We start from the raw sequence: 12,312 nt of genomic DNA, 5'->3' as shown, positions 1-12,312 counted from the left end.
GGGTGGACATGGCACGAACATAAAACTCAAAGATATGCACAGGATTAGTGGTCCTGTCCCTACAAGTTCCATCCCACATGACAGCAGGGATGACAGCACACAGTCTGTATCTCTCAGCAATGAAAATGGAATGTGCTAGGGAGTCAGCTCACAATACGTTGCCTGCCAAGGACAATTCAGACCACGGATGTGAATGAAAGCCCTTTTCCAGGGTGGCCATAGGAAGAAGCTGCTGGAGGATCCATTGCTTTGGCGACAGCAGCAAGTTGCTTAAGGCCTCTGTCCTTTTTGAGGCCTGCACAGTTATCATTGGCAACAGAAATAGCACACCCAGAGGAACTGAGAATTCCAGCAGATGATCAGACTAGGCAGAGTACAGAAGTAGCCTCCCCTGTGACACCAGGTTGTTTCTTCTGCACACTCAATAAATTCAGAGAGCTGTTCCCACTGCAGAGATGCATCTGCCTGCCACACAAGGGCCTGCCAAAAGTCAAGGAAGAGCTGCTCTGTTCTCTTTTCTTGGCACTGTTTTTGTGGCACTGTTTTTGTTAATTACAGCCAATTTATACCACGTCCTAAAACTGCTTGTTCAGGGTGAGATCGCTGAGAAGGCTGTGTGTGGCAGGAGCTTAAGGAGCCCTGCCAACACCCAGTGGGAGGCTGTCTGCAAACTTGTGCAAGGGCAGCACTGTGAGGAACCAAATGCAGGGCTGCTCTGCAACAAGGCTTTGGGGAACCCACGCAAGAGCAAAGCCACATGTGGAAACGCTACGGGGTGCTGCTTTTGGGCAGGGTGCTCTCTCCTCAATACACAGGCAACAGCGGGCCCTAGAAAAGCCAGCTCTGCTGTTTCCATTGCACTATCAGGCACCCCAAAACAGAAATGACCATTTGGCACTGTTGGCAGAGATCCGGCCAACAGCAAACAAGATGTGAGGTGTGATTCCACCAGCAGGAGCAGAGCAGAGATGAATTCCCGCTGACTACAGTAGTAAAGGTAAGCCTTATTTTAAAGGCTCACTAAAGGTGATAATAAAACTGCGGTTTTTCTGTAGGAAAGCCACCCACTAGAAGTAAATAAGGTTGTGACTTGCCCGTCCATCCTTGTACCAGCTGATGGCAGCAGCAGGAACGGCATGTGCTTCACACTCCAAAGTAAGACTGTGGTTGATTTTGATCTTCATCTCCTTAGGGGAGAGACCCATCCCTGGGACACCCCTTCTGTTAATGGTGGGTGGAACTGCATAGAACAGGGCGGGGAGAGAGACTTTCTTAAGGGACTGTCTTATGCAGCACTTCAAAATTAACTGGGCAAAGGGAAAATCCAGACAATAACTTGAGGAAAGCAAGTGCATTCCCCTTGTAATCTGCCTCTTCCCCACAGTTGAGCAAAGGCAATTCAGCTGCCTTCAACATTTTCCAACATGGAAAGTTACCAGAGCCTTACCTAGCCACAGTACTTTGTTACATGTTTGGCTTGAGTTCTACAAAGCTCAGTGTGCTGCAGGCATTATAAAGCACTTCAATGGAAACTAATGTTCTCAGAAACATATGTTTGAACTGAAGTCCACGCTTAGGTGGTTAAAACTCAACATTTCCATTCCACTGAAACCTCAATGTTGCACAATCTTGTTTCTTTCTGAATCAGAATGAACACAGAGCATTTCAAAATTCTTAACCAATCCCATACCCTGGTCTCAGAATATCTTTTAATTTACTATAAATGTTGTCAAAGCATTTTCCATTCTTTTTTTCAGTGGGAAATTTTAAATTCTCCCTAACGCAGACAGTACTGTAAAAACTGACAGTTGGAATGGCATTGGCAGGGAGCTGGGTGGGGATATTGCTATATTGTTGGATTTCAATTATGAACTCTCTTCTCATTATTCCAAGTCCAGGGGGGCCTTATTAAGAACTTCATGTAATTAAAATAACAGTAGAGTTGCTGTAAGGGCGCAAATCAAGCTCCAATTCAAACTGTAGAGTTAGCAAATTCAAAGAGAAAGAGAGATGAGAAGCCATGCTTGACTGAGTCTATAATGAAAAGCTTGAACATTAAAACATAATATTAAGCACAGATGCCCAGATTACAGAGTGCTGTCAGGAAGGCTTGAATGGGAGAGCTTTTGTGCATATACTAAAATCTCCTGCTTTACTTTACTCAAGGAAGTTTTCCATTAGAATCTAGGGGTCCCCTCTCCATCTGTTTTTCTAAAACACTTTCAGCTTTCAGAATCTCTGCTCAGTCTCTGCTCAAATGTGCTGCATTTGTCTGATTAACCATGACCACAATCATAACCAAAGACATTTCAACAGAAACTGAAGTGCATCATTTCTTAAACATCTTCCCCTGGATGGTACACAGATTTTTGGCCCAAGAACAGCACTTGTAAAGGATACAACAGTTACATTTTTTAGTGCCTGTCCTAAAGCAGTATCACGAGCAAATGCAGTTGCTTCCTAAAATAACTAAGATAAATCCTTTTGTACACCAGGACAGGTAACACAGTGAAAAGAATGCAAAAAGCAATTAACACTGAAAGCATTTCCTTACTGTAGACTTTCACTTCATAGTGTTTCAAAGTTTCTCCAGCCTCATTTGTGGCTATGCAGGTATATCTCGCAGCACTGTCCTTCTGAGCACTTAGAATCTGCAGGGTTCGACCACCTGCCAAAAAAGATCACTCCTTAATGGCACCTAAGTTACATTTGTGCTGGTCTATTATTTAAATGATTTTGCAGCATATTTCCAATCCCCTGGATTAATCCCCTGCAATAAATTGTGAGTGCATAATCTCCAGGAGAATTTTGGATCAAAACTCCTGCTGCTCACAGGCTTTTGGAAAAGTTGTTAAAATTGATTTTTCAAAAAAAAAACTTCTTGAAGATGTTTAGACAGAAAGGAGTGACTTAGGATTCTGCACTTCATTCACAGGAAAAGGAAAGCTGGCATTAGCACTGAGACAAAAAAGGGCAGACTGTTCAACAGAAAGTGTCTCTGAACTGCATTTCTGTTTGTAGCCACGCATTCTGGTGTAGCATTTCATACAACAGAGATCCATAACTTCCTCCAGAGAACAGACAAAAGCAACAGCCGCAATGCAACAGAGTGTTAAAATGAACAATCAGTCAGATATAAGACTTCAGGTGACTTCTACAACACCGACACCATCATCTGCCTTTCCACAGATTTTGACTGTTTATGATTTAGATTGCCTGAATTCTCAGTGATGAATCACTATTTAATTTTCTGCAGCTCTTTTCACACTGCAATCCTAGTAATTGTCGCCCCTTTTCTCACTATCAATACCAGCACCACTCCTCCTCTGAATGGCTGCAGTTAATAATGCTGAAGTACTTGTTCATCTACATTACTTCCATATTTCAAGTCAAGATCTTTCCTTTCCTCCACATCCTAGGTGCAGGAGGTAACAATTACTCCACAAATTAGAAATGGCAAACTAATAACTACATGGAAAAAAATGCCACTTCATTCTTTTTCACTAGCTTAGTTGTTTTACTCTCACTCCATCTAGTTTATTTCCATTATTTACATTCATTAGTAACTGTAATGAACTTATTTGCCATCATTTATCTACACAGAACAACAGGATGAATACCTGAATTAAAACAAAATACAAGTAATGAGTCAGTTAATTGTGAAGCACTTAAAGAATGGAGTTGGAAGTGTAAAAACACTACAAACATTGCACATTATAGAAATACAGCCTTTGATTTATCAAAAAAAAGTTATGTGACAGTCAGTAAGCAATAGAATTATGTTATTTATCAACAAAAACAAACAACAATTACCTGGCAAAATGTGGATATTTCTGTTTGATTCTAAAAGATTACCATCTTTCAGCCAGGTTATTGTAGCTGGAGGATACGAATAAGCCTCACAAACAAGAGATGTTGGACTGCTGAGGATAACAGTGACCTCTTCTGCACTTCCACGGCTATCTGCACCCACAATGGTAGGAGGCACTAGGAGCAACGAAATCATTAACCAGAGGAAGGATCCTCTCAAAAGCCATTTTTCTGTTCAGTCTACAGATCTCGTTTCTGCCTCAGGTAGCTGGGAGGCATTTCTAGCAGGTGCAGTGAGACCCACGACCAGGCAACATTCATCCGGTCTCACATTTTGTCCTAAAGTCAATGGTCAGTCCATGCCAGTGAAATTCATACACCCCTAGCTCTTGTCAAACACAAGTCACCAGGAAGCCAGCCACTTCTTACACAGTAGCTGGCAGTCACTGCCTGATGATCCTCTGAGCAGCAGAACTGGGAGGTATGTGCTCAGGAAATGAGGATGAGGAAAACAAACTCGCTATTGTTTGCATTTGGTTATGCAAGAATCATCATGAAAGAAAGCAAACTGCAGATGGTTGGAGTTTTTACAAAAAGAAAACAATTGAGAAGTACTCTTCATATACTCCTTCCTTGAATCACAACAAGCCCACGTACAGTCCTGCTCATTCCACACAGATCACATCCTTTTACAGCTCTGCGTGTTCGAGCTCTATACTGGTTAAAGAACAGAATGCTGTTTCTACTGACCTATCACAATTTATCACTTATTCAGACAACTACTTTAATTAAAAGACTACACAATCCCAAGGTGATTATTTTTTGAAATTTTTTTTCCTGAAAATAATATTCTGCAAGATCCTGTCTATCTGTCTTACCAAGTACATTAAGACTGTAACTTCTGCTCTTCTCTCCAGCTGTATTGGATGCAACACAAGTGTATCTCCCTGTGTCAGAGACTTGAGCAGTGGTAATTTGCAGTAAACGTCCATTGGACAGAAACTTGCGATCTTTGTCCTCCATTAAAGGCTGCCCATTCTTTATCCAGGTGATCTGTGGTACAGGATTCCCTGAAGTAATAAATAAATAAATAAATAAATAAATAAATTGCAAATATTAGCTGCTGCATAGCTCCAAGGATATTCCAAGGTTTCTTAAAAAAGAGAAATATACAGCTTTGAATGTGTTTTTAAAATATGTTCTTCAGGGAGATGTTCTGGAATACATATTGTACAGTCCTTGAACCTCCTGAAGAAATATATATCTCCTCTTAAATTCTACAGGGCTTTAGAGAAGAAATGTACATCATCTCTTGTTTTCATTTGTTGCAACCTTCACAACAAGATGTACCTATTCCTGCCACACACAGGAAGGCTGAACCTGAAATTCAGACATTCCACTCAAGTGAAAATTGTACTCAGAACAGTTTTCACTTGTGAAAACTGAGACCACAGGATGAGTGAAAGTAAGTAATATTGTATACTTTTACCTATCACTTCGCATGTTAATGTAACATTGTTCTTCTCTTTCACTTTCACATCTTCCTGCTTATTTTCATCCACAATCCCTGGAGGCACTGGAATCAGATAAGGAGACAACACCAGCAAGTATTATTTACAAACAATTTAAACACAGCAAAGGTTTATTCATGCTCTATGTGTCAGCATATACTTCTCTTAAGGACATAAACCAACAAATGGCCCGTATCTACCAGAAACAAGTCCAGATGTGAGACAGAATAGAGTTGGCCTGCTAGGACAACAACTATACTATATAACAACTATATATATCTCTGTTCTGCACCCCTTAACATACTGGTCCATCAGTAGGACAAGAGAGGACTACAGACCTTGAATGGACTCACCTGACCACCTCCTGTCTTGAGAGCTAGAGAGAGATTCAGGGTGCCATTCATGTGTTTCTGAGTATGGTCAGTAAGGCAGTGGTGATAAACATTTGTATGTGAGGCTAGGTTTAATTTTATGCCGGTAAACTGGTAGGTTTTATATGTTTGTAAGCAAATTCTTTCACTCACATTAAGCAGCAAGTGATTCATTTGCTCAAAACAATGTGCTTAAGTTTAACAGTTGTTGGTTTCCCAATATTAATTGAAAGCATTCATCTAGAACTCTAGGGAAATAATTGATAAAAAAAATTTGGACAGAAAAAGCTTGTCTGCTCACACACAACGTATTTTTTACTTACCAGCACACTCAAAGCAATACAACAGATTACCAACAAGGGGATGAATAAAGGCATAAACATATTTGAATCAAATACAGCTGCCATACAGTCAGCTGAACACACTACATGATTCTAAAGGCATTCTGCTGCAGTATAAATCACATGTCTCTGAGAAAATAAAAGATAAAACCACATAATGAAAATACTTATCCACATCCCAAACAGCTGTGTAAAAGAAACCTCTTATTGTGTGACTGACCACTTGGTGACATGCTTCCAAAGAATCCTGGTCACTAGGACTATGTGGACTAACGGTTACTGGATGTCACGGAGTTGACCAGATCAATCTATGTCCGTGACAGGGGCGACAGGCCTCTGCCCTCCCCCCCCACCCCAGTCCCACAAAAATGGGAAGGAAGGAAGGGAGGAAAGAACAGCGGCAACAATCTATGGAGGAAAACTTATTTTACTATAATATCGGAATACAAAATAACACAATATACAATTTAATTGAGATTAATAAGTCAGACAAGATGAGAGAGAGAGAGTTCCCGGGACCGATTCAAACCTGAAAAGCTTGGAACGGCTAGGAAAGCACCCTCCAGCACCCACTGCAAGGCAGCAAGAGAGAGTGCCATGTCGCCACAGGACTTGTTTCTCGAGACCCAGTATGGTGTTTCGGGCGGTAGCATGGGGTACTGCATATGCTTCAAGCCACCCAGTGGTTGCCTCCACCATAGTAAGCACATAATGCTTACCATTGCGAGATTGTGGCAAGGTGATATAATCAACCTGCCATGCCTCCCCATATTTGTACTTTTGCCATCGCCCTTCCTCCCACAGAGGTTTCATCCTCTTGGCTTGTTTGATGATGGCACATGTTTCACAGTTATGAATAACCTGTGCAATGGCATCCATAGTTAAGTCCACCCCTCGGTCTCTAGCCCATTTGTATGTTGCATCTCTCCCTTGATGACCTGAGGTCTCATGGGCCCACCGAGCCAGAAATAATTCACCCTTGTTCTGCCAGTCCAGGTCTATTTGAGCCACCTCAATTCTGGCAGCTCGGTCTACCTGATGGTTATTTTGCTGTTCTTCAGTAGCCCGACTCTTGGGCACATGAGCATCTACATGACGCACCTTTATAACTATAGTCTTTGTTCGGGCAGCAATGTCTTTCCACAGTTCAGCAGCCCAAATAGGTTTACCCCTTCTTTGCCAGTTATTTTGCTCCCACTGCTGTAACCACCCCCATAAGGCATTTGCTACCATCCATGAGTCAGTGTAAAGATAGAGCATTGGCCACCTCTCCCGTTCAGCGACATCTAAGGCCAGTTGGACAGCCTTTACCTCTGCAAATTGGCTTGATTCTCCTTTCCCTTCAGTGGCCTCTGCTACTTGTCGTGTGGGGCTCCACACAGCAGCTTTCCATCTGCGATGCTTTCCCACAATACGACACGATCCATCTGTGAACAGGGCATATTTCTTTTCATTCTCTGGTAGTTCATTGTATGGTGGGGCTTCTTTAGCACGTGATACTTCTTCTCCTGGTGGTGTTCCAAACTTTTTACCTTCAGGCCAGTCCATGATGACCTCTAGGATTCCTGGATGACTGAGGTTCCCCATCCGTGCTCGTTGTGTAATCAGTGCAATCCACTTACTCCAAGTGGCATCAGTAGCATGATGGGTGGAGGGAACCTTTCCTTTAAACATCCAGTTCAGTACTGGCAGTCGTGGTGCCAGAAGGAGCTGTGTTTCAGTACCAACTACTTCGGAAGCAGCCCGAACCCCTTCATAAGCAGCTAAGATCTCCTTCTCAGTTGGAGTGTAGTGCTCTTCAGACCCTCTGTATGCCCGACTCCAGAATCCCAGGGGTCGGCCTCCGGTCTCTCCTGAGGCTCTTTGCCACAAACTCCAAGTGGGACCGTTCTCTCCAGCAGCAGTGTAGAGGATGTTCTTTATACCCTGTCCCGTCTGTACTGGCCCTAGGGCCAGGGCACGGGCTATCTCCTGTTTAATCTGTTCAAAAGCCTGCTGCTGCTCAGGGCCCCATGTAAACTCATTTCTCATTCGCGTCACATAATAAAGGGGGCTTACAATGAGCCTGTAGTTTGGAACATGCATTCTCCAAAAGCCCACTGCACCCAGAAAAGATTGTGTCTCTCTTTTGCTAGTGGGTGGAGACATAGCAGTGATTTTGTCAGTCACATCTGTCGGGATGTGACGACGGCCATCTTGCCACTTTATACCTAGGAACTGAATCTCCTGGGCAGGTCCTTTCACTTTGCTTCGCTTAATAGCAAAACCAGCACTCAGAAGAATTTGGATCATTCTCTCTCCTTTTGTGAAGACTTCTTCTGCTGTATCTCCCCACACAATGATGTCATCAATGTACTGCAGGTGCTCAGGAGCACTGCCCTGTTCCAATACAGTTTGAATCAACCCATGGCAAATGGTCGGGTTGTGTTTCCACCCCTGGGGCAAACGGTTCCAGGTATACTGAACACCCCTCCATGTGAAAGTAAACTGTGGCTTACATTCTTTGGCCAAAGGAATGGAAAAGAAGGCATTAGCAATGTCAATGGTGGCATACCATTTGGCCGCTTTTGACTCCAGTTCATACTGCAGTTCTAACATGTCCGGCACAGCAGCACTCAGTGGGGGTGTGACTTCATTCAGGCCACGGTAGTCCACCGTCAGCCTCCATTCTCCACTGGCTTTACGCACTGGCCATATGGGGCTGTTAAAAGGCGAGTGAGTTTTGCTGATCACTCCCTGGCTCTCTAGTTGACGAATTAACTTATGAATGGGGAGCAAAGAATCCCTGTTGGTGCGGTACTGACGCCTGTGCACCGTTTTTGTAGCAATTGGTACATGTTGCTCTTTTACTTGCAGCAGCCCCACAACAGATGGATCTTCTGACAGGCCAGGCAAAACAGACAGCTGCTTAATGTTGTCTGTGTCCACAGCAGCTATTCCAAAGGCCCATCGATACCCCTTAGGATCCTTGAAATGCCCCCTTCTGGCATTTCCATCAGGGGCCAGACTGTCAGTGTGCTGGCAAGGAGTCTCTCAGACATACAAACCTTCAGATCAACCATTTATTTCAAAGTAGAGGCATTTGTAGATTCAAGACAAAGTAAGATGGCACCAAAAATGAAGTAGACATGAAGTGCTATGCAATGAAAAGGAGGTCTGTAATTCTAAGAAAGCAACCCAATCTCCAAGAGACTTTGGAAATCTTTATAACAAACCTGCTGGACTACACATACAGACAGTACTCCTAAATAACCCTAAAAAAAGCAAACTTTTAGCCTAGATAGAAGGCCCATTAAGAGAGGAAGAAAAATGCATTCAATGCATCATGACCTACCAGTAGCCTGGAAGTAAAGGTTTTGATAAACAAGAATCACTATAATATGCAAATTCATTCTCAGCAGTGAAAACTAAAATGCTACATCGAATCTTCCACTCAAATACAAGCTAGAGTGAAGAAGAAAAAATAAGAGATGCTTAGAATTTCACTTGATGATTGGGATGGCAAAGGTGCTACTTCAGATGGGTTGGTGAGAGCAGCAGTAGCAGAACATTGCATGCAGGAAGATGTGGCCAGTACTGGCACTCTTATCAACTTCTGATGCAGTTCTGACCAAATTCCCTGCTGTGACAATATAAGCAATGCAATACAGACTTGGATAAATATTCTAGTGCTCAAACACAACAAGACAAAGATACATCAATGGGCGGTAGAATTAGACGGGAGAAAAATATAATCTAAGATCATAAAGGTCAGGATATATGTCTGTCGAGAAGTTATGGATCATAAATAAACAGAGCAACTCATCACTTCAGCCCCACAATAATGCAGGAGGTTGTCAGCATATTAATTTCAGATTAAGACAAGGTCACAGCAAATGTTCTGCAAATACAGAAGTACTAGGATAATTACACCATGCTCGCCTGAAAACTGTCTTGTCTGTTGCATTTCCTACCCTAATTCAGACAACACTGTGATATCTCTGTATGGTTCTTATTTACAAGGAGCTGGTGAATATTCTGTGTCACCATCAGGCCACATTCCTGTAACTTTCCTCTAGAAAGACAAATAAATTTTGGGGGGAGAGAGGGAGGGGAGGGGGGAGGAGATTGAACAATGGAATTTTTCACTTAGCCCACTTGAAATCACATTCACATAGCATTTTTCTTCAAGGCAAACAAGGCCTATACAAAATCCATGCAAGAGAAATTCCTAGAACCCTCATGAACACCCTGCTACTAAAGCACTCCAACGAAAACAGTACAACAACGAATGCTTTTCAGTGTTTATCCATTTCTTCCATGCTGCCAGACTTACATTTCCATAAGCTCATCCAATAAAGATGAATTAACATGAATGTAAATTATCATATACAGAAGGCAAGAGAAACTGGTAACACTCAGCACCTTTCAGACAAAAAACAACTTTAGGCAAATTATGTATGATAACGCTGCAAGACTCTTTCTATCAGTCCTGGCACTTATTGATAGAAATAATAAATAGCTACTAAACCAAAGAGCAGTCTTTTCTGTGGGGGAAAAAAAATAAAAAAATAAATAATGTGATGCAATTAGACATTAAAGGTTCTGAGCAGCCATCTAAAAAGCCCGCTGAGCTTCCATAACAGGTGAGGATCAGATATCACACTTACGTGCTTTACAATACCAATCAGAGATCTGTTTTCCAAGATTCCAGCTCTAGCATTTAATTTCCATGTAAGTCCTGGATTTTCCTTCAAATCTTTGTTGCAACAGATTACTGCCATCACACAACTCAGCTGCACACTTTATACCCAGCGCTGCGTAATAGCGCTGGTCTTAATTCATGAGTATTATCACATGTGGTTGCATCCTTCTGCTTTCAAGCATGAGGTACAGGAAATTCACAGATTTAGTTCAATGTGGCTATCTTGGGCTTTTGACTTTAAACCAGTTTAAGGTTTAGATTGCATGTAAGGGGGAAGTTCTTTACTATGAGAGCGGTGAGGTGCTGGAACAGCTGCCCAGGGAGGCTGTGGATGCCTCATCCCAGGAGGTGTTCAAAGTCAGGTTGGATGGGGTCCTGGGCAACCTAATCTAGTACCAAATCTGGAGGTTGATGACCCTGCCTGTGGGGAGGTAGGAGCTTGATGATCCTTGGGGTCCCTCCCAACCTAAGCCATTCTGTGACTCTATGATTCATGTCATCTTCCTTTCAGTAGAGCGGCGAACCAGCAGGGAACTGACCTGGCTGAGAACAAACCTGGCCAGGAAGAAAAACAGAAAACTCACTTTTCCTATAATGCAATTCACTTTGTTTATTCCATCCAAGGGATAGTGAAGCTACGAGCAACAAGAACTTGAAGAGAAGGTGGGAGCCTGGCTGCCAGTATCAATCAAACTTTGATGAGACTGAAATAGCAACCTAACTGAAGCCAGAGATACATTAACGTAGCACCTGAAGAAGCAACAAACCACCAAAACATACACAGTTCCCAGTCATTCTTAGTTATGAAGAATCCTAAATTTTAAGAACTTCTTAAAATTTTTAAAAATACAGCAAATCCACAAATGGAAGCATCCTAACTTTATAACCTCATTTTCTAATCATGTTATTAGATGCACTTCTTTCCCCCTAAGGGTATATGTTTTGGCATACACATTTTTAAAACACCAGCAAAGTATACAGGACATTTCTTTACTTTTTCTTCTTCTACTGTAGCAAAACTATCACATTCTTACCTAGAACAGAAAGGTAAAAATCCTTCCTCACTTCTCCTGCAGTGTTGGTCACCACACACGTATAGTGCCCTCCATCTGATACAGTCGTATGCACGAAACGAAGTGTTCTACCCCCTGAGGCCAAAAATGCACAATTATTAGAGCCCTGAAATACACTTCCCAATACATTATCCAACTGTATGTACTAGTTCTAATTCTGTATGTTTCGTTAAAATTTACAGGCATATTCTCTTCTTCATTAATGTGCTTAGTCTTGTTGAACAAACAGTAAAAGAAACTGACAGACCTTACTCCTGCTCCTTTCATTTTTGTCTCTCTGCTTCAATCCTCAGTACTTATAGATTTGTATTTAACATTCATAACACTATTTTTTCTATTCAGTAACTTCCAAATTACCTTGACGTATCCCTTCCTTTTTTTCCCTTTTTTTTAATGTGCAAGTGAACTTTGATGCATTCACACATCTGTCAAGAATTTATGCAGGAAGAAGTCAACAGACCAACTTGAAATCGCTGAAAACCTTGAGATACATTTACAGAGAGCATGCAGAGAAAATCCAAC

The 12,312-nt window shown here is 42.1% G+C and overlaps 1 protein-coding gene across 1 annotated transcript in view; it reads right to left on the bottom strand.

Moving 5' to 3' along the window:
* Positions 1-12,312, bottom strand: part of HMCN1 (hemicentin 1) — a 185,812-nt gene that overhangs the window by 54,370 nt on the left and 119,130 nt on the right. The window contains exons 47-52 of the mRNA XM_042873540.1: positions 11,752-11,865; positions 5,300-5,386; positions 4,689-4,880; positions 3,814-3,987; positions 2,555-2,668; positions 1,095-1,240 (exon numbers count right to left, since the gene is read on the bottom strand). Of these exons, the coding sequence (XP_042729474.1) occupies positions 1,095-1,240; positions 2,555-2,668; positions 3,814-3,987; positions 4,689-4,880; positions 5,300-5,386; positions 11,752-11,865 (827 nt within the window). The remainder of the gene's footprint in view (positions 1-1,094; positions 1,241-2,554; positions 2,669-3,813; positions 3,988-4,688; positions 4,881-5,299; positions 5,387-11,751; positions 11,866-12,312) is intronic.

The sequence above is a fragment of the Lagopus leucura genome, unplaced genomic scaffold, assembly GCF_019238085.1.
Source record: "Lagopus leucura isolate 7727_CA_CO unplaced genomic scaffold, USGS_WTPT01 Super-Scaffold_100009, whole genome shotgun sequence".
In the NCBI taxonomy this organism is placed as follows: domain Eukaryota; kingdom Metazoa; phylum Chordata; class Aves; order Galliformes; family Phasianidae; genus Lagopus; species Lagopus leucura.
Note: the sequence above shows the minus strand (reverse complement) of the source record. Positions and strands in the feature narration are given on the sequence as shown.